The sequence below is a fragment of the Oryctolagus cuniculus genome, chromosome 6, assembly GCF_964237555.1.
Source record: "Oryctolagus cuniculus chromosome 6, mOryCun1.1, whole genome shotgun sequence".
Lineage (NCBI taxonomy): Eukaryota > Metazoa > Chordata > Mammalia > Lagomorpha > Leporidae > Oryctolagus > Oryctolagus cuniculus.
Window position 1 is genome coordinate 128,515,109 of NC_091437.1, and position 22,655 is coordinate 128,537,763.

Below are 22,655 nucleotides of genomic sequence, written 5' to 3' on the forward strand. Positions count from 1 at the left end.
TGAGGTAGCAACCCACCCTGCCTGATAAATAAGAAGAGTGGTGCTTTTTGTTGTTGTTGGTTTTTTTTTTTTTTTTTTTTTTTTTTTTTTTTTGGACAATTATCCAGGATGTTGCCCGCTTTCTAACTCGGGTCACCGGGGCAACCGACTCTACAGAGCAAACTGGCTCTGCTTAAGGATTCTCAGGTCTCCAAATCCGAAATTCAGTGGGTTCTTTTCAAAGGAGCCTTTACCTTGAGGCTCACCAAGAGCTTCTAAAAGTCCTTCGCCGGTGAAGCCCTCAGGGGCTGGAGAGCCAGAGAGGGCACGGCCCTGCGCCTCGGGTGCCTTCACGGACCGCAGGGCGGAGGGGACTCCCCGGCCCCAGGCCGTCCCTGGCACCCGGACGGTCCCCCGCCCCGTCCGACAGCCGCCGAGCCGGGCCTGCCGGCGCAGCGCGGGCGGGGCCCACACGGAGGACCAGTCCCGCCGCCGCCGCCGCCGCGAGCCCGGACCTGCCCGCCCGACCTGGCGGCGCAGTCTCGCGGGATCGCTCAGCTCTCGCTCCCCGTGCGGCTCCCCCTGCGGCTCGAGCCCGGACATTCCCCGGAGTCGTCTGTGGTCGCGCGGGGCGGTGGGGCTGGACGGGGACGGGGAGGGAGCGAGGCCTGCGACCGCTGTCCGAGGTGAGGCTCCTCCGGCCCCGACTGGGCGGACGGCCGGGCGGGTCCTGAGGGGAGCGGGGTGGGCCTCGAAGGGTGCAGGGCGGGCTGGGGCCGCGTCCGGGGTAGGGTGGGCGGCCCAGAACCCGAGGGTGCCTGGCAGTGGCATCCGGGATGGGGCGGGCGGGCCTGGCGCTTGGAGCTGCAGGTGCGGGGAAGGCGCCGGCGGGACGGCCGGCAGCAGCCCAGGTCTCCAGAGAAGTGGGGGCAGCTCCTGAAAGGCGACGCCTGGTCCCCGTGGCGCGCTGCAGGCCGGGACGCCGCGGCTGCCCGGCTCCAGGCCTGGAGCAGGTGCCCAGGAGTGGGGCGCTGGAAGGGGGCACCGGTGCGCTGGGTGGGGAGAGGGGGAGCTTATTCGTCATTCGGGGCCCGCACCCTTCTTTCCCCAAGGACTTAGGTGGCCCTCCCAGGACAGATGGGCTCACGTTCCTCTTTGGTGGGCACCACTGCCCCTTCCCCCACACCGGCCCATGAAAACCATACCACTTACTCACTCCTAGAAGTCCCCTTCTAGGTGACCTTTTGAAAAACAGGAAAAGTATATTTCCTGAAGACTGTCACAAAACCTGGCTCTTTAGAATCTTTAAAAAGTTTAAGAACTCTTTAGATTTGAAGAATTCCCCAGGACCTCAGATTTCTTGTGCATAATAAGATTCCCACAAGAACCCTTATATTTTACGATTCTATTAATTCCTGTTAACTTAGTCCTAACCGCCACCATTACCTTTTTTCTCCAAATCATTCATGCTGTGCGCACCTTGGAGCCTGAGTTCCATGGGGCACAAACTGCCATCAGTCCCTACAGATGAGGTGTATCAGCAAATGACACCGTCATCTAATAATCATTGGCTTTTTTTATTGAAAACTAAGACACAAACACACACTTGGCTAGGGCAGGTGCAGAGTATCTCGCTACGATGGAATTTTCCATCATTTTCCACAGTTCATTTCCCAGGAATGAAAATCTGCACTGTGATATCCGCATTGGCATTTATGACAAATATTGCTGATACACCCTCTTGGTTGTTTTTACAGTAATTGACCCAGAACTCATTTTCAGGAAAACAGCTTCCTTCAAAATGGTAAAATAATGAGATGAGGACTTTGAACATTTTGCCTTTGGCTGGGAATCCTCTGAGGATGAAGAGAGCAGTTAACCTAAGACATGTGGTAATATCAGGAATTTGAAGACAATGGACATGTTTGCATTTCTGTTGACATGTATGTTTCTACCCCTCATAAGGGGGCACAGTCTCTTCACCTGTGAACCAATTACTGTTCCCAGATGTATGAAAATGGCCTACAACATGACATTTTTCCCTAATCTGATGGGTCATTATGACCAAGGTATTGCTGCTGTGGAAATGGAGGTGAGTGGTTACATTCTTCATGCCCTCAGTGAAAAATAGTTGATGCTCTGTTCTGGAATAAACTAGAAATATGCCTTTATTTTTAAACACAGCAGGGGATTCCTTCACATTTTGGACAAGTCATATTTTGAGCAGTTTTTTTGAAAATTAAAGCTCCCTGTTACTTTGTATTTTGTGTCATTTGGGTATGTCTTTAGTGAATTTGCTTAAGATAGGGTTTGTTTTAATAATGAAAGATGATTATGAATAATACCTAAATACCTTGTACCTGGCGAATATTTTGCTTTTCTGAATGAAGTATGGTAGTTCCTCTAGAAATGCAGTTTTTTTTTTTTTTTAAATTCACAGAACATACAGGTATAATCTAGATTGCTTGGAGTAAAAGTGAAGCAATTTACATGTTTTTGTAAAGAACAATTTTGTTCATTTGGCATAGTTTTTTGAAGCCAATTATTGGGAGGCTTTGGGACTGCAGATAGTGTTTTACTAAAAAGTGACTGTTTTCTGAACATAGCACTTAAATATTCTTCATAAGATAGTTATTAAAAGAAACCACAAGTCAGGCAAGAACAGTGTCACTAAAGATTGCCTTAGGTGCCTCAGTTACTTGCTTCTGCTTTAGAGAGATGTAAATTGCTAGGGAGGTGTGGGAAGAAAGAGCTACCTGTAGAGACAGGAACCTGCTCTCCCATACAGATCTGTTAGGCTGATAAGTCTCATGAAGGAAAGAAGACAAATGGGCTGTTTTTGTAGTTTTTCTCTAGAAAAACTTTCTGAGAATGGTTAAGAGCCATTTTCCCCCTCCTATTGTTAAGAGATGAAACCCCTATGTATTTAATATAGATTCTATTTTTAAAACTGCCTAGATCTGCTTTTGCAGCTTTGAAGGTCTTCCATTGTTGTTCGTTTGAATAGTTGGCTGACTACCTCATTGTAGACTCATATCTAGAATAGGAAAGCTTTTTAAATACTAAGTGGCTGTAATTTAAAAGGATATTACAAATAATATTATTACAATTTTCAGTGGTTTTTCAAACCAGTGCAAGATATCCTTTTGAACGCTGAACAGATGATGCATTGAGACTTTCACTGACTAATCAGAAGCCTTTTGATGGTTTTATTTTGACTAAAATAAAGTATGTAGTAGGAATACTGTCAAGTGATAATTACATCATTCATTCACATTTTTTTTCTGATGCCAATATGTTTTATAACTAATTTTGAACTGTGTTAAAAATTTTTTTGCTAAACTGGTTTCCTCCCTAACAGTAGCTACATTTTAGTTTGCATTTTGGTTTGAATGCCTACAATGATCTTAAAAACTTTTACCATTTAGACTGAAGTTCCTTATCTTAGAGTGCCATGATAAGGACAGGGGAGACAGGCATCATTGCTATTGAATACCTATAATTATAAGATGGTAACAACTACTTTTTGACCTGCACATGTCTTTTTAAAACCAATTCTTTCAGACTTAATTAAAAAGTTTTTTTTTTTTTTTTTTTTAACTTACCAAGCTTCTTTCCCAAGTGGTTGTGTGTCTGGGCTAATTATCAAGAAGGCTTTTTGTTCTTCCCTTCTTTATTTGATTGTCAACGTTGCCAAATTCTTTATTATATAATATTTCTCACAAACTAAACTTTCTGCCATCCAACTTCTAATGAAGCCCTACCCTATGTAGCCTCCAAAGTCAGACACGATTGGGTGTATTTAGGGTGTTACAGCCGTACACCTAAATTTCCTCATTGCCTTTACTAATGAGGGTTTTTTTTCCCCCTGTAAATCATACTGCAGTGTGTTTAAGGATACAAAAGAAACAGGCCATCAAACAGTCATTTAATACCAGTATCAACCTAATCTTACAGAAGGAGAAAGGGATAGAAGGGGGAATGGAAAGGTAAAATATGAATGATATCAACTTGACTCTGACTTTTCATCACTACAGATAATTTTTATTTTTGGTCTGTGGTATTGCGCTTTTCCTTTTGCCCATTTGTAGTTGTCTTCAGCCAGCAGCATTCTCTTTTAGTTCCTCTATTGAATGACCAAGATCTTATAATTTGAAAGTTTTTAAGTGACGCCAAAGATCACACAATCCTTCTTCTTTTGTGCCATTAACTCTTTTTCAAAATAAGAGGATTTTTTTAATTTAAATAAGTAAAATGGGTGGTATAGTGGAAACCAATTATTTAGAAGTATACATCTGTATGGGGTTCAGGTTAAGAACTTTGAACCCTTTATTATATAGGTGAAGAAACTGAACCCCGGGGAAGTTACGATTTGTCCAAGATTTGAACACTGTGAACTGACAGTCATTTCATTCTGGACCATATGTCATCTTTAACTGTTCTTTAACACCTTTGACTTCATTGGATAAGTAGGATAGCATTTCCTAAGATCCAGAATATAATGTTTCAATTCCGATCTTTGCTTCATTTTTATGAACTTCATTTAGATAAAAATTGAGTGACTTTTTTTAAACCTCTATTTAGCTCTACCCCTCTCCTTCTCATCAGTGTCTTGAGTACGAAGTTTTGTTAGATCAAAAATAAAATCCCTAGCCTTCTGTCTCTTTCCTCTATGGGTGCCAAAGTGATTTTTTTAAAATGCAAATCTGTACATTTAATTTTGGAATTGAAAATCTTCATCATTTCCCTAAAGCTGAAGAAATACAGGCCTGGTTTTAAGATGGTGCCCAAGACTCTTCATATGAGACCCTGTCCAGCCTCCCATCTTGTCTCTTCCCACATTGTGTACTCTGTTCACCAAATTGGCCTATTTTTAAACTCAAGTGTGTATCACTCCCTCCCCCCATGGACCATTGGAGATATTGTAATCTCTTGTAGACTCTCTACCTACTCTTATTCACCTGCTCAGTTCCTTCAGGTCTCAGTTAAAGCAGTTGTTTTTAGTGAAGGCCTCTTTCACCTTTCTTCCAAGCATATTTAATCAACTTACTCTCTGAGCTTTCATAGGACTTAACATATACAACTGACCTCATACAGTATTGCAGTATTGCAGTTATTTACATTCGCTCTCACTAGATTATGAACTTGTTGAAGGCAGGAATGGTGTTTATTTATCTTTATCCCTGATGGCTTACATGAGCACAATACCTCTGGGCATGGTAGATTCTCGATGGACACTGAATAAAGAGAAAGGTGGTTTTACCTCTTCCTCTAAATCAGCAAAGAAAAATTTCCCCCTAAATCTTTGCCTTCTACCTCTATTGCAGTGTCCAAGTTAAAACTATTCTGATATTTTTAGGTGGTTTTCATGTCATCCTTTTTTGTTCTGCTTCATCCTAGCTTTAATTAAACAAATAAGTTCACATTCTCTATTTTCTCTATGAGCTGTACACATACTTGTTAGAATTTCAATAATTTAATTTAATTTTTAACCATCTCTGTTTGTTTATATGAAATAAAATGATGAATGTAAAAATTCATCATTTGTTTGAACTGTTGGATTATAAACTATATGTGTCACAAATCTTTCAAATATTATACTTCAGTACTTCAGTTTATGACTGTAGTCCAGGGAACTCCTAAATTATAGCTGCAAATACCTTGGGTTTTACTAAAAATGTGTTTTATAGATTCTCAAAGGAGCAGCTTGGGTTTTCACCTTAAACCCAATTGCCTTTGATTCCTATTGGCCCCTGTTTAATATCCAACATTTACTGGGAGTTAGTGTTGGGCAGAGGTGCTGAAGAATTATTTGATGATTAGGGCAACCAATTGTATCTTCTTTGCCACCAAGAATTCCAAGTAAGTCAAAAGATCTATCTCATTCCTCTTTCGTTCCTCAGTTTTGTTTTTTATCAGCTAACCTATTATAGAATTTAGACACTTATGGTCATTGTGATTATATGAAGTGGTTTAGAGCAGTGGCTCTCAAAGTTCAGTTCATAGGCCAGCAGCTCATTAGCTTGTTAGAAAGTTGAGTTGATGTACCCCACCCCAACCTACCCAGTCATCATCTGAAGGGAGAGTCCAGGAAACTGTTTTAAGAGGCTGTCCTAGTGTTTCTTAGGAATGTTAAAGTTCAAGACCCACTGCTTTAGAGCAAGCGTTACAGACTTTTCCTGTAAAGGGCCAAATATTTCTGATTTTGCAGATCATATAGTCTCTGTTCAACTCAGCAATTGTGGCACAAAAGCACTCACAGGCAGTATCTAAACAAATGAGTGGGGCTGTGTTTCAATATTATTTACAAAAACAGGCAATGGACCATTTAGCTTGCTGAACTTTGGTTTAAGCTCCTTGAAAGTGTTTTAAGGATACTATATCGTGATAAATAAATATTAGTGTGAATGTTTATCATTGTTCCCTGATTTATATGTTGTTTACTTTCCACATAAAATTTTTAAGTCAAATTTATCACAACCTGAAAGTATCTGTCTGGGATATCCTAGTTCTTCAGTTTTGTTTCAGAGACTGCTTGAAATAAGGAACCTAAATTTTTTCTTTATTATCTGAACCTGAAATCACTTGTATTATGCAGAGTTAATTTACAGTTCTGAATAGTAACTTGGCTTTGAAATGAAAAGGATGTTGTACAGTCTAACTCTCCCAAGTGGAAAAACAAATGGTTGCCGGTTTTCCTTTTGTTTCGTATCTAGAGCATTGTTTCTCAGATTGTGAGGTTGATGTCCCATGAGAGACTGATTTCATCCAGAAAGGGCTGAGACTGATCTAGGGAAAATGGAAACAGGAATATTGTATTTTTCTTTTTGAATTGCCTTCATTGAGGTCTAGGCAAAAGCAAAGCCATGTATTGTGTTTGGAACAGCATGGGGTCATTCCACTTTTAAATAGTCTAAAGGGAAGTGAGCCAAAAAAAACTTTCCTCTCCACCTGTTAATGTGTACTATTAAAATGTCTCTATACAATTAAAAATAAAGGATGGAGAAGAAATGGATACGCACACTTTTAAGGAAAAAAATCTGTTTCTAGATGGTGCAGTGGTTTTAAACATTTTCATTTTTCTGCTTTTAGAAGAGACTAATGGACCTTTTCCTGCTGTCATCTTTCTTCCTTATTCTCTGCCCTTGAAAACGCATAGGCGAGGAAAGAATATGTTTGGTGTAATTAACTTCTTTGTTTCTCAGGGAAGACTCTGAAAATAGCTTTAGCTATTCTGAAAGTAGGTTAGCAGTCATGTAAAATGACATAGATATTGAGAAGTGTTTCAAGTCAATTGAATAAATAACACTTTTGTGTTTTAAATGTAGAAACAACAAGCTTACCTTCACTGATGAAACTGTTGCTGTAGAAGGGAAAGTACTGTGCTTTCTCTGGGTCTTCAAAATCAGGGTAGGTGTGTGATGTGTGTATGTACAGAAAGGATAATATTTCTCCTGGGAGGCTCTGCTAGTAGGAACAGGTTTCTATTCCAAACCTAAGTGTTCCACAATCTAGGAGATTATTAGTTGTGCCCTCAAGAGAGCCTGACCACAGACGGACGCAGTTCTTTCAGGCTGTGAAGGGAAGAATCAAATCATTTTATCATGGGGAGCTAACTGGTCCTTTCCCTGATACATCTCATTGAGACCAGCTAGTGTTTGTTCAACAAATATTTGGATGCCTCAGTAAATAAATATTTGAAGCACTAGTCAGGTCCTAGGAATACTATAATGAACCACACAAACCACTGTGCCCTCATGTAATTCATATGCTGATGGAGGAGCAACCTGTTTTTGTCATTGTGCATTTAGCTCTAGGTTTTAGCAAAGGCTTATTTTCCTAGATTACTTTTTGCCCTTGGCTACTCATTTCCAAAGAAACACTTTTAGACCTATTTCAGTATTATCTCTCTATTTCTTTTGTTTAAATTTTATAGATCTTTAGTTATTTTAACTCTGAAAAGTGATCCTCCTTCCTTTGTGGTTTGAATTATTTTCTTCTTTTTCTGTGTATTTTCCATCTAAGATGTGGTTCCTGTAAAATAATTGATTAAAAGAGTAGCAGGTGGCTCACAGAATCAACAGGTAGGCAAGATTTCAAAAAGCTCAGACTCCCAAGGAAACAAGCTACAGCTAAGACCCTGACTCAGAACGATCTGGCAGCTTTGTAAGCAAGGAATGTCAACAAGGGCAAATATTGGATGGAAGGGGTCCAGGGCACTTTTTGACACTAAAAAAGTTGGATGAACCCTCTGGTGGCACCACATTGAGAGCTTAAGGTTGGTGGCTGCTCTGCTTCTGGCAGCTACTCAGCAATGGGCAAATGAGCTTCAGGGAGAAATCTGTGCTTTCAGAGCTGGGCACTCCTTCCTGCCACCGCAGCCCTTTTGTTCCTGAGCATAATAAGCAAATACGGGAGAAAAGGCTGATTGACATCCACAGAGTGGATTGTTTAGTCTATGTGTTTAAAAGCTTCCTCTGTATTGAGGCCTTTGGTTTACATTCACGTCAACAAAAATATTTTACAATTGTGCTCCTAATTTGGAGAATTCTACTGTCTCACTACTTTTTCAGACTCTTAATCACCAGTTCTCCAGTTTGTTCCTTATAAATCTTTATCTAGTTATACTAATAGCTGTAGCCTATCAATCAATGTAACTTCCTACCTCAGACCATCTTTCTACTGAAATGTAGACAATACATGGTGATTCAGTTCTGCCCACCAGGGCCAGCTCTGAGTGCAATTAGAATCCTATAGCAGTTTGCTGTTGCCTAGGGCCAGCTTGTATAAACCAGGCTAAAATTGTTTCCTCATCAGTCATTTGGTCAGAAGGAACTCTCCATAAAGCCACAGGTATTTTTATTTTATTTTATTTTATTTTATTTTATTTTATTTTATTTTATTTTTTATTTTTTGACAGGCAGAGTGGACAGTGAGAGAGAGAGAGAGAGACAGAGAGAAAGGTCTTCCTTTGCCGTTGGTTCACCCTCCAATGGCCGCCGCGGCCGGCGCGCTGCGGCCGGCGCACCGCGCTGATCCGATGGCAGGAGCCAGGAGCCAGGTGCTTTTCCTGGTCTCCCATGGGGTGCAGGGCCCAAGCACCTGGGCCATCCTCCACTGCACTCCCTGGCCACAGCAGAGAGCTGGCCTGGAAGAGGAGCAACCGGGACAGAATCTGGCGCCCCGACCGGGACTAGAACCCTGTGTGCCGGCGCCGCAAGGCAGAGGATTAGCCTAGTGAGCCGCGGCACTGGCCTCACAGGTATGTTTTAAGGATAACACAGAAATATGGCAGAAGTTAGCATTCTGAGAATGTGAGCAGTGTGCTCATGCCACTTTTGCTTGTCTTTAAGATTTTCATTTGAAGATGGAATGTTGTTGGGCACACCTGGCATGAATAGGTGATTTTTCTCTCATGGTAGGGAGGGGACCTCTAGTTTTTTTGTTTGTTTGTTTGTTTTTTTAAAGATTTATCTTCTTATTTGAAAGTCAGAGTTAGAGAGAGAGGGAAGGAGAGCTCATTTTCCATTCACTGGTTCACTCCCCAAGTGGCCATAACAGCCAGGGCTGGGCCAGACCAAAGCCAGGGGCCTAGAACTTCATCTAGGTCTCCCAAGACAGGTGGCTAGAGCCCAAGTGCTTGGGCTATATTCTGCTGCTTTCCCAGGCACATTAGTAGAGAGCTGAATCAGGAGTGGAACAACTGGGACTCGAACCAATGCTCATGTAGAATTAACATCGCAGGCAATAGCTTAACCTGCTGAACAACATGCCAGACTCCCTCTAATGGTTTTTTACTTGGCTACTCCTATCATGATTGACTTATCTAGGAAATCAGTATGGTAATTGTGTTTTTACCAAATAGAGCTATTTTTTTTTTTTTTTTTTTTGACAGGCAGAGTGGACAGTGAAAGAGAGAGACAGAGAGAAAGGTCTTCCTTTGCCGTTGGTTCACCCTCCAATGGCCGCTGCGGCCAGCGCGCTGCGGCCGGCGCACCGCGCTGATCCGATGGCAGGAGCCAGGAGCCAGGTGCTTTTCCTGGTCTCCCATGGAGTGCAGGGCCCAAGCACCTGGGCCATCCTCCACTGCACTCCCTGGCCACAGCAGAGAGCTGGCCTGGAAGAGGGGCAACCGGGACAGAATCCGGCGCCCCGACCGGGACTAGAACCCGGTGTGCCGGCGCCGCTAGGCGGAGGATTAGCCTAGTGAGCCGCGGCGCCGGCCCCAAATAGAGCTATTAAAGTATATACATGTGGACTTGGAAATTACAGTGGGTTGAGCTTGTAGTCTTACTGAACCACTATCAAGGGCTTGTTTATCATCTAACTTCCAAAAGCCCAGTGTCTGAAGCTAGCGCACTACTGTAGAATCTCTGAGAAGTAAACTCATATCATTTAGTCCTATCTAAAATAATGTTCTTTCCTTCTTAATCTAGAACCCTCAGAAACCAATATAAATCAACAGTGTCTGACAACTAATTTATAGGCCTTTTTTCCAAATTTGATTTTGACTTGACCATCCCAGGACATGGTGGGCTGAACTTCTAGCTTTTTGGTTGGGACTTTGAAGAGTGGTGAGGTTTGGGAATGTAGCTATTCTTACAAAGTAAATGGTTTGGATGAGGTTTGCCTACAGGACTACAAGTTCAGAGCACTGTGTGAGCACTCTGAATCTTGTTATGTGTCCCCATACTGCTTCCTAATCAGAGTATCACTAGATGTCTTACGAAGAAAGAAAGCGAATATAACTGATAGACTTTCGCAACCTGTAGGATTGAACTGTGCATTTAATTTTCAACTTCTTAAGCCTCACATTCTTTTCATTCTTGTGTTTTGCATCATACTTTGAGTCAAGAATTCAGGGATACCAGTTGGTGTTTTTTTAGATCAACCAGTGCCATTAGAAGCCCTCACCCCATGCTACAATCTTTGAATGACTCAATGCTCTTCATACTGTTTTCTGGTTCTCTGGCATCAGCCACTCATTGAATCTCTCCAAAACCTTGTCTTCATTGGGCACATCATTTTAAGAGGTACTTAGAATATAAGTGATTACAAGGATAACTCAGTTCATTTTTCTGCTGTAATATGCATTGGGTTTCCAGGTTTCCATTTCTGATACCAACAGAATATCCACTGCTTTTGGCCACAGTGAGGCAAGAATCCTCATTCTAGAATTCCTTCCATTTTTCTGAGGTCATTTGTAGTGCATTCTCTGTGTAATTTCTATACTAACCAGTCTTCCTGGTGATAAATAACAGAAACTAACTTGGTTAATTTAAGCAGAAAATGGACAGATATTAATAGCACATAGAATTGATGAAGTGGCTGGAGAACCAGGTCCACACTATAGATGAACCTAGAGAACCAGTGCATGGCTCAGATCATGCCATAGGATCGGTTTGTCACGTGTCGCAGTGCCAATGTCATTGAACACTTCCTGAAGCATTGCCACAGGATACTTGTTTTGGCACTGCAGCTGCCTCATTTATTCTGTTACACAACCCTGTCCCCAAGAATCACGATACCTGGAGTATCCAAATGGCCAAGCCTATGTTTCAGTTGACAGGTTGAGTTTCTACATTTCACCTTAGCTTCTGTAGAATCTCACCTACTTTAGGATTCCCAAAAATAAACTGCTGGGTAGACAAAAACAGTACATATTCACTCCATGAGCTTAATGCAAAACTGAGTTATCTGTCAAGGAGTGGATATCATTATAGTACTTAGAATTATTTTGTTGTTTATCTCCATCTCTGCTATTCAGGTCTTTTTTACTCTCTTCATAAACTTTTAAGCCATAAGTACACTTAGAGGTCATCCAATACATAGTTGATTACTCTCATTTCACTGATGAATATTCTAAGACTCAGAGACACAGAAATCAGCTGCCAAAGGTGATCCAGGTAAGCAAATTAATGGTTGGAATTAAACTATTAAAATTAAATAGTAGTTTAAATTTAGTTAGAACTAAAATGCTGACAGTATTTCCAGCAAAGGATTATATAAAGCACTCCATGTACAACATTTTGGTTCTCATTATCCATTTATCTTACCATTTGGCTCAAGGCATTTTTTCAGAATGGAATTAGACTAGCTCACTCAGTTGCTCTCTTTTTTCCTTATCTGTGATACTGATACCAGCTGCTGTTTCTAGGGATTTCTACCAGGGACTGACCATTTCCTTAAAGATACCTACCTAATTATTTCTGTGAGTGTTAAAACTATAATTAATGAGACGGTTAGTTGTTATTGAGTAGTAGGATTTCAAAAGCATTATTCTTTATATTGAGGTAGTTATTAGATGAGTTTCTTTGAGAATTAAATTTGAGAGAAATCTGCAAGTGAGATTGTAAAGTTGCAGGGTTATTGAGAGTTGAAGAAGGTGTGACTATAAGGGGAAAGAAAGGGAACAGAAGAGGCAAGAAAGTTTGAATATTTGCTCAGTACACAGGTTGACATAGCGCTTGCTGTGCTAAACACTAGTTAATAATATGGTAGAATTTAGAGTATAAAATTCAGAACTTAAGAAATATCACAATGAGCCTCCCATCTTAAGGTTTGGTTTTGGAGAATGGTACCCAGGACATTTCTTTTCTTTTCTTTTTTTTTTTTTAAGATTTATTTATTTATTTGAAAGGCAGAGTTACAGAGAAGCAGAAGCAAAGAAAGAGAGGTCTTCCATCTGCTGGTTCATGTTCCAAGTGGCTGCAGCATCCAGAGCTGGGCTAATCTGAAGCCAGGAGCCAGGAGCAAGGAGCTTTATTTGGGTCTCCCATGCGGGTTCAGGGGCCCAAGGACTTGTGCCATCTTGTACTGCTTTCCCAGGCCATAGCAGAGAACTGGTTTGGAAGTGGAGCAGCCAGGACTCGAACTGGTGCCCATATGGGATGCCAGCACTGCAGGCGATGGCTTTAACCACTACACAATAGTGCCAGCCCCAACCCAGGGCATCTTGTGGCAAAGCATAAGAGATTCCTATCAAAATCTTTACCTCAAAAGATGAATGAAACTTGTTCATCCCGTTTTTCAACCAATTGATGTCATTAATAGACTGACAACCCATTATTTAAAGTGTGATTATTTCTTCTAAAATAATTTGTTCTAAAATTACCTGCTTCAGGAGGTTTATGCATTACCAAGAAAGGGATAAACATAGCTTAAGGTATTATAGTCTTTCATAGTCTTTGATATGTGTCTTGTGAACATTTATTGTTTCCAAACACAGGTATTTTTTTTTTTTCTCATGTGAAAGATTCCCAGTCTTCCTTTGACATCTGTATCTGTTCTTCCCTCGTCCTTATTGGCATGTTTGCCCATCTTGGTGCTTTGGGAAAGAGTAGTTTCCAGGGAGCACCGAATGCAGCACTGTGTAAAGGTTACATCTCGAGTGCATGGCCCCTGGTTCATAGCCTAATTCTGTGTTATTGGTTTTCTGACTGTACAAGTAACTTACCATCTCACAACCTCAGTTACTTCATCTGCAGGGCGCAGAGAAGGACATCCATGTCTCAGAGTTGTTGTCTAGGTAAATGGTACATGATCAAGCACAGTGCCTTGCTTATGGTAAGTGCTCAGTAAACCGAAGCTCTAATTTATTATCAGTAGCTATTGCATTGGTATGGTAACATTCAGTCAGGAATAAGAAAACCCAAGATTTTAATCCAAGGTGTATTTTGGAATTTCAACAATAATTTTAATAAGCAATCGACTTCAGTTTTCTGTTGGAATCTCAAGGTTTGGCCTGGATCAGTGGTTTTTAAACCAACTTCTCTGGAGGTACTTTGAGGTCACTGAGAGTGAAGGGGAGCATTGAGCAGTATCTCAGCAGGGCGGCCTTCCTTTTCAGCCACAGCAGCTGGACCTGTGTTTATTTACTACATCGGTCTTCTTTGTAGTCTTGTACTTAAATAAAATGTTTCTTGGCAACATGGTGTCCATGCACAAAGTTCCTCTCAGGTCTCTTTCAAATATAAAATTCATCGAGTCTGTCCATCTGCAACAAAGCTTGGAAGTTGGTGTTCCAGCTGACCCAAAGTTAATGGTTTATTTATCTTGCAGTTTTTTAAATGTGTAAATTAAACTGCCAAAGTCTAAAATTTGAAGATAAAAATCCAGGTCATGTTTTCTTGTGAAAAATTGATATGTTTGATAATTTTGTGTCCACATTTCCAAATAACAGTATTTCAGAGTTGAGTAGCAGCTGCTTCTGTTGTCATAACCCTTTGAATTTACCTGTCTGGTCTCTGAAGGTATTTGAGTTTTCAACATCCAGTTCATCCTCTCCACAGTGTGTGACATCAGCATTACTAGGTTAACCAGTGTTGGCACCCTAGTAGAAATAGCAAGAAAAATGACTTGCCATGGTTGCTCTGTAAGAAAAGTGTTTTAGTGTAGCCAAAGTATGTGTGTTACTTTCATTTTGCCTTTATTTTTTCAGAGTAATTAGTTCTTAAGTGCTGACCATTGGCTATATAATGGCTATTGCAAAATGACTTATGAGTTAGAAGAACTAGACACCGTATGTTTTATTTCTTTCCACCAAAAGGTCTGATTACCAGACACTCCAAAAATTGAGGGACTAGGCTTCTTAGGGACAGTAAACAGTCAGTGCTACCAGTTGCCTGTGCCTCCCCTTCTCACCTGAGTCCCAGAAGAGGCTGCTCACACAGTCTAGGCAGTACTCCCCCTTAGCCTGGAAGAAATTGAGGAAAGTCTGTGCTGTTTGTTCTCCAGCAGGTTCTTGTTAGGTGGCAAGGGGTCAGGCCTCAAATAAGAGAGATAATATGCACTATGGCAGCCTTGTCAGCTCCATCAGGACAGGGTGAACCTGCCACTTGGCTAGCATTGTCCAAAACTGATGTCTTGTTGCTATTGGCTATAGGTTCTGTGTGTCTTTTAAGTCAGACTTGACTGTAGTACCATAATCAAATCTCATACTTACTATTTTTTTGTTTAACCTTTCATTTACTAGGAATGACACATGGAAATTTTTCTTTATGATCACGGAATTGTCTATTTCTCCTTAGAATTTTGTTGCTATTTCCTTTATAAATTTTAAGGTGATCTTAATTAGGTGCATACCATGCATTACAATGTATTTTAAAGTGTATTTATTACAGTATATCCAAAATCTGAATGTTTTAATGTTATAAGATATTTAGTTGACCATACTACTCAAAGTAGACATCTTCATTCCTTCTTTTTATTTTCTAGAAAATAAGAAGCTGAGTAAAAGAAGAAAGGAAGGAAGGAAGGGAGGGAGGGAAGGAGAGAGATAGGAAGGTAGGCAGGCTACTATCTGATTCCACTTATATAAAATTGTGGAAAATACTCTGTAGTGACAGGAAGTATATCATGGTTTCCAAGGGAGGGTGGTAAATGAGGGGATATGAAGGAGGATGGATGGGAAGGAGGGATTACGAAGGGGCTAGAAGAAACTTTTACTACCTTGATAAAGGTAATAACTTCAGGCTTACCAAATTGTACACTTTATGCATACTCCGCTTAGCACAATCAATTATACCGGAATAAAGCTGGGGAAAAAAGCCCTTAATACTTAATGGCTTTTAACAGGAAAGCAACGATCCTTGCCTACCTTTCTCTGCCCGCATTGAAGTCCTGCTTCGCAGAGACAGTGGCTTTGAACTCTTGCAGGTGCTCTTCTGGTAGATAGGCCATCTTCTAGCTGATATGCTTACTTTTTAATTTATTGCCTCATCAGTTTAGAGCTTCAGATAGTGTCTGTTTATTTTTTCCTATTGTGGTAGATGATGGTTTGTTTTTCTTACTCCACCACTTTCATTTCTCCTTATAACCTCCTAATAAATCAGTAGTTCAATTAGGAATACTAAATGTTGTTCACTGCTGAGTCCAGTAGTATATTTTGATTACATTTATTTCTTCAGACCCCCACCACAGTTAATGTAATAGTTATATGTTTCCTTCCTTGCTTTGCTTTTTGTGAAACTATGGCTATTTTTTCCCAGCTGTCCCAAGAGACTCATCAGACACTGGCAGCAGGCCCCTTCCCCATGCCCTGGAGGGCTTTCTGCATCAGCCATCTGTCCTAGCTCACGCACAGGGGTGCTTTCTGGACTAGACTCACGGCTGTCATGCAGACCACTATCTTCTTATTTTTCAATGTTGGATCAACTAATCCTGAGTCCCATATTATTTTCCTTCCTGGTTTATTCATATATTCCTCAATATTGTATTTTCTAATTGTTTCATAAGAAGAGAAACCTGAAAGTTAAAATTGTTTCTCATAGAGCCATAAATGCCATTGCTTTATCCTTTTTAAAGTAGAATAGAATAGAACAAAATTCTAGGTTGAAAGTAACTTTCTTTCAGAATTTTAGAGTTATTTCTTCATTGTCTTTAGCATCTAATATTATTAAATATTCAAAATTTAATGTCTTTGCTTATATCCTGTTTTCTGCCTCTGTGGGAGCATTTATAATCTATTTATTGTGATATTCAAGTTTTTTATCGATATGTCTTATCCTTGTTCATTCATTGTTTTGGGGGATTTATTTATTCAGTAAATATAGAGAAATCACTAAGTAGCAGACACTTTTCTTCTAGACATTGGAGATACAGTGTTGAACAAAATAGACAAGTCCCTTTCCTCATGGAATTTACATTCTAGTTTTTGGGATATGTTTGATTTGAGGTGCCTGTTGACAGACAAGTGGAGTTGTCCAGGAATCAAATGTTCATTCAAGTCTAGGGTTCACAGCAAGGATGGAAGCCATAGATAGAGGAGAGGTCTGAGGACTGAGCCTTGGAGCATTTCAATTTGTACAGCGGAAGAGTGGAAAAGAATCAGAAAAGTAATAGCCAGCAGAAAGCTAGGATATGTAGAACTTCAAGAAAATCAGTATCCTAGGAGATAAGTGTAAAAAGTGCCCCAGGAGGATGATATTCATCAGGTCAAGTGTTAAAAGTTGAGTTGAATGAAGACCCAGAATTTATCAGATTTGATGATTTGGAGTTTAGTGATGACTCTGGCAAGCAGTTTCACTGTAGTATTCCATGTCCTCTTAAAAAAAAAATGTGTGTGTGTAATTGAATAAAATAATAGTATTCCATTGTGTATGAAAAAAATCATAGGTCTAATAGACTAAAGTTGCTTCCTCAAAATTTGGTTATAGTGAGAGGGAGATTTAAAGATTCTTTAAATATAGTATAGTGATAAAGTATATACCTTAAACAGTAAATTAACTAATTTCATTCACTTTTTATTAAAATGTTTTCTAACCTTGTCTGTTTTCCCTAATAGCATTTTCTTCCTCTTGCAAATCTGGAATGTTCACCAAATGTTGAAACTTTCCTTTGCAAAGCCTTTATACCAACCTGTACAGAGCAAATTCATGTGATTCCACCTTGTCGTAAGTTTTGTGAGAAAGTATATTCAGATTGCAGAAAACTGATTGACACCTTTGGGATCCGATGGCCAGAGGAACTCGAGTGTAACAGGTAAACTATATTTTTCACTAAATATCCCTAGTAATATTTTAATATTGGTGTTAGCTCTTTAGAATGTTAGTGACAGGTTCTCAGTATGTAATTCAACAAATGTTTATTCCACACTAATATGTGCCAGGCACTATAGTGGTAAGTGTTGTGGACACAGTAGTGAATGAAACACAGACCTGGTTCTTACTCATAGAACTGACAGGTGAGAGGAACAGATAGTAGTCAAATCACTATGCAAATAAATGTAAAATTATGATTGCTCTGCAGCAAAGGAGAGGTGCATAGTTCTATGAGAACATGTGGTGGTGCCTTTGACCTAAACTGGGAAAAGGAAAGGAGATGACAATTGAGCCTAGGTATGAAGGGTAAGACAGAGGTAACTAGATAGCAAGGGGAGGAAAGAGCGTTTGTGACAGTGGGAGTAGCTTGTTTAGACCCTGTGGCAACAAGAAGGTTGCCATATTCTGGGAATGAGAAAGCCAGTGTGACTAGCATGCTGAGGCTAAGAAAGAATGTGGTACAAAATGAGGAAGGAGAGAAGCAGCAGTCAGACCATTCAGAACCTATCTGTCCTGCTTTTATGCTAAACGCAATGAGAAGTGAAGCATTTTAAAACTGGAGTAGGTGGCTTCTACTTGGAGTAGTAGCTTCTCTGTAGAGCCTGGCCCAATGTCACAGCCTAATGAGGATTGGGCAGCCGTATTTGGCCATGTGCCTCTGGAATCTAGACACCTTCCATTTTGCACCTATGACAACCATGCAAATGGGCAAGAGAGAAGGCAAAAAAAAAAAAAAAAAAAAAACCTCATACTTCTTACTAACTGCTTCAGACTGGGAGTATCATACTTTTCTCATTCACATTCCTGTTGCCAAGGTATCAGTCATGTGGTTACAACTGAATTGGGAAAATGGGAAATGTGTGTCCAGAAGGGAAAAGGGTATTGAAGGCAGAGGAAGTATCTGATGCTGCCTGTTGAAAAGGTCATTGTTGCCTCGTATTTCACTGAAGTAATTGGGACAAAGAGTGAAGGAGTGAATGGAAAATGAAACAAGACACATGGATAATTCTCAGGAAATTTGGTTATAAAAGAGAAAGAGAAGGGGAGGGTCATGGAAATGGTTTGTTTTTTGGGAGGCAAAGAGACACAGAGGGAGAGAGAGAGGGAAAGACAGAGGTTAACTCTCTGAATGCTGCTCAAGGCTGCAGCTGAGCCAGGCTGAGGCTGGGAGCCAGGAACTCAATCTGGGTCTCCCACGTGGATGGCAAAAACCCAACTACTTCAGCCATCACCACTGTCTCCCAGAGTGTGCATTAACAGGAAGCTGGAGTCAGGAGCTAGAGCTGGGTATGGGACTCCAGTACGGGGCACAGGCATTCTTTTTTTCTTTTCTTTCTTTTTTTTTTTAATATTTATGTATTTATTTGAAAGGCAGAATTATACAGAGAAAGGAGAGGTAGAGAGAGATCTTCTATCCGATGGTTCACTCCCCAATTGGCCACAATGGCTGGAGCTGTGCCGATCCAAAGCCAGGAGCCAGGAGCTTCTTCTGGGTCTCTCACGTGGGTGCAGGGGTCCAAGAACCTGGGCCATCTTCTGCTTTCCCAGGCCATAGCAGAGAGCTGGACAGGAAGTGGAACAGCCGGGACTCAAACTGGCACTCATATGGGACGCCTGCACTTCAGGCCAGGGCGTTAACCTGCTGCGCCACAGCGTCGGCCCCAAAGGACACAGGCATTTCAACCAGTATCTTAACCATCAGGGTAAAGGCTTGCGCCAGGGAGATTGTATTTTAATGGCCAATAACTAAGAACTGATAGGAGTTCTCTGGGTTTAATGGGAAAGGATTTGCATTTAATGGGGAAGAACTGATGCCTTTAAGAAGTGCTAAGAACAAGGAAGAGCTGAGCATATATGAAGTAGAAGAGACAATCAACAGTAGAAGCTTTCTGATGAGGAGATAGGATTTCCAAGCACAGAGAAATGTGGGCCATCGATAGGAAGAGCCTCCGTTTTAACAGCAGGAAAGAGAATAGGATGGCTGGATGGCTGTGCATAATGGTAGGTCTGTGTGTTTGGTAAGGGTTGTTGCAGAGTTCCCTTCCAATGGCTTCTATTTCCCTTGTGAAGTAGAAAGAGAAAACGAAGTTGCAGTTATAGAGAGAGCGAGAGTGAGTAGACCAGAGAGTCTTCCTAACATTTTAAGTCAGGGAGGTGATTCTGAATTTGTAATGGATCTCATCTGACCCATTGAGGCTTTCTCTAGCAATAGTAGAATGCCTGGGGCTAAGTTAAATACAAAAGAAACATGTAGTTGTCTGTGGTTGGGGCTTGTCAGATAAAGGAACAGTTTTAAAATGAAGGATAGTAAGAAGGATGCTACTAAGTGGCAACCCATTAAAGTCAAAATGGGTGAGGAGCAAAAGACAGAAAAGGACTGAAGCGTGGAGACGGGCTAGAAGAAATCCCAATAAAATATTTGTTTTTTAGAGGCACAGGATAGGAGCTTGCAGAACAAAGGCAGGATGCTGTGGTTGGTTTTGGAGCTAGTGTGCACTGATAGGTTGGGGTCGGGTTCTTTGTGTCCATGATTGCAGGTGGTCAGAGTAGGTTAGGGATGGTCTTTGGAGATGAGGAGGTTAAGGAGTTGACAAGCCAGAGTATCCCTGGGTCATCCACATGGATGGTCAAGTCACCAAGGATAAGGACAGCAGAAGGAGAGGAGAGAAAACTGGTAACTCATTCAACAAATCACATACTGCCATTATACTTTGTGTTCGGACAGCTCTAGCCACTAAAGATATAATAGGCAAAATTTTCCAAAATTGGGGAACTTGCATTTCTAGGGAGGGAGAGAGACAATGAAATAAAAAAGTTGTATTTATGTTAGGAAATAAGACATATAGAAAAAAATATCTTTTTGTTTTTTTATGGGATTTCCTACTCAATTTCAAATTGGGAGAGTTAACAACTTAAAATTTACACTGGCATCTACGTTGTCATTCTTGACTCTTTTGGAATCTTGATCTTTGTTGGGAAATTGATGCATTTTTTTCTTGTAATTTAGCCAAATAAAATTTATTTCATGTTTGAGAATGATTGATACATTGAATTTAAAAGTAAAATCTATTTCTAAATTATGTAAACCCTATATTAATCTGTATTGCAGTATTGTAAAGCAAATCATAAGTGTTCCCTTATAAATGTCACATATGAGGCTGGCATTGTGGCACTATGGATTAAACTACAACCTGCAGTGCTGGCATCCCATATGGGTGCTGGTTTGAATCCTGGCTATTCCACTTTTGATGCAAACATTTGGGGAATGAACCAGTGGATGGAAGATCTGTCTCTCCCTTTCTCTTTGTAACTCTCTCTTTGCCTTTCAAAGAAACAAAATAAATCTTTTTAAAAATTTGAAAAGTTTTTTAAATGATGTAATGTTAACGGCTCATAGAATAGTTTTATTCTCGTTTCCTTTAGGCTTTTGTGGCATCTTCTTTTACTAAAAACGCACAGAGAGAAAGGGGGAACTTCTGATTAAAACCTCAATTCTAGCTCATTGAACAGTTCCTAGCAGAGTAGAAAGTTTAACACATTTAGCTTTGTGGTGAAAACATGAAGACAGTAGAACTGTGTGGTTCTGGCGCACATCAAGCACTTGGGCGTCCAGAGAATGCCTTTGCCTTCACAGCGAGATTAAAAAGGTGCATTCAGTCTTTTTTTTTTAAAGTTTATTTTTATTTATTTGAAAGGCAGGCTGGGGGGGGTGGGGGCACTTCTTCGCTGGTTCACTACGCAAATACCTCTAACCACCAGAGCTAGGCCCGGCCAAAGACAGGAGCTCAGAACTCAGTCTGGGTCTCTCAAGGCCTCAAGTACTTGAGCCTTCATCAGCTGCCTCCCAGGGTGCATGTCTTCTGCATTCATAGTTTCCTCAGAGCACAGGCTCTGAGGAAGTTTTGAGACAAACTGGGCTTGCTTTCTTTGCACTTCTAGCTCAAGCCATGCTCGGACAGTTTGCCAGTAGCTTAATCCTTCTCATGATGCCCTGTCGCGTTCCTGCCCTTTTCTCACTTGTTTTTGCATGCAGTGCATATCACCATACCTCCTGAGAGCCTATGGAATCTTAGCACTTTCCCTTGCAATTTTTTCTTTTCCTCATGTTCCTGTCTTTGTTATGGTAGTCAAACTCCTCACCCCACAAAGGTATGCCTGTCTTGCTTTAATAACATTCCCTCCTGAAGTGATATGTCAGCAGGCATTTCAACCCCTTACCCACTTTACTGTGACAGGTTTTTAAATTAATAAGTGAATTTCAAAACAAAAATAATGCAAATGGGCTAAATTAGCATATGTTCTAACAACATGAAATATTCTGTTTTAAGGTCAAGATGCCAACTATGTATATTTTCATATATCTTATCAGTATTAGTGTAATATTTTGCAAGACAATTTGTCTTTATTGGATATAAAAATCTCAGATTTATTTATTTATTTTGAAAGGCAGAGTTACACAGAGGCAGAGACTTGGAGAGAAAGGGGCGGGGGAGAAAGAGAGAGAGGTCTTCTATCTGCTGGTTCACTCCCCAGATGGCCACAATGGCCAGAGCTGTGCTGATCTGAAGCCAGGAGACAGGAGCTTCCTCCGGGTCTCACATGGGAGCAGGGGCGCAAGGACTTCGGCCATCTTACACTGCTTTCCCAGGCCATAGCAGAGAGCTGGATCAGAAGTGGAGCAGCCAGGACTAGAACCAGTGTCCATATGGGATGCTGGCACTGCAGACAGCAGCTTTACCCACTATACCACAGCGCCAGGCTCCTACTGTCTCTGAAGTTTGAGCCTTTCTTTAATAATAAATAAACATAATAAATAATGATTGGCTTGATCAATTGCCATTAGAGTTCATATTGAAAAATTGGATTTTAAGCACGGTTATATCATGAATGAACTTTATTATCAATTCAATAAGCTTTATACATCAATATTTATTACTTTAATTTCCTGTTTTCTAGATATTAGGGCCTTGTAATTTTAAATATTCTACTGGTATAATACGATAATGTATAACTTGGGGAAGGAAGCTAGCTGGATTTTTGTTTTTTTCTATTTCAAGACTAAAGATACTATAGAACTTCTGTGGAACTCGCACACTTCTGGTAGATGCACAATCATTTTCAGTGTCAGTTGAATAA

General features: G+C 40.6%; 1 protein-coding gene across 2 annotated transcripts in view; it reads left to right on the forward strand.

Annotated features, from left to right (window-relative positions):
• Positions 1-523: 523 nt before the first annotated feature.
• FZD6 (frizzled class receptor 6) overlaps positions 524-22,655 on the forward strand; it is a 36,517-nt gene continuing 14,385 nt past the window's right edge. Inside the window, exons 1-3 of one of the 2 annotated variants that reach the window (XM_002710725.5) lie at positions 524-665; positions 1,737-2,071; positions 17,264-17,460. In XM_002710725.5, the coding sequence (XP_002710771.1) occupies positions 1,895-2,071; positions 17,264-17,460 (374 nt within the window). In that variant the 5' untranslated portion in view covers positions 524-665; positions 1,737-1,894. The remainder of the gene's footprint in view (positions 666-1,736; positions 2,072-17,263; positions 17,461-22,655) is intronic. The other variant, XM_017341467.3, reaches the window with a different exon arrangement.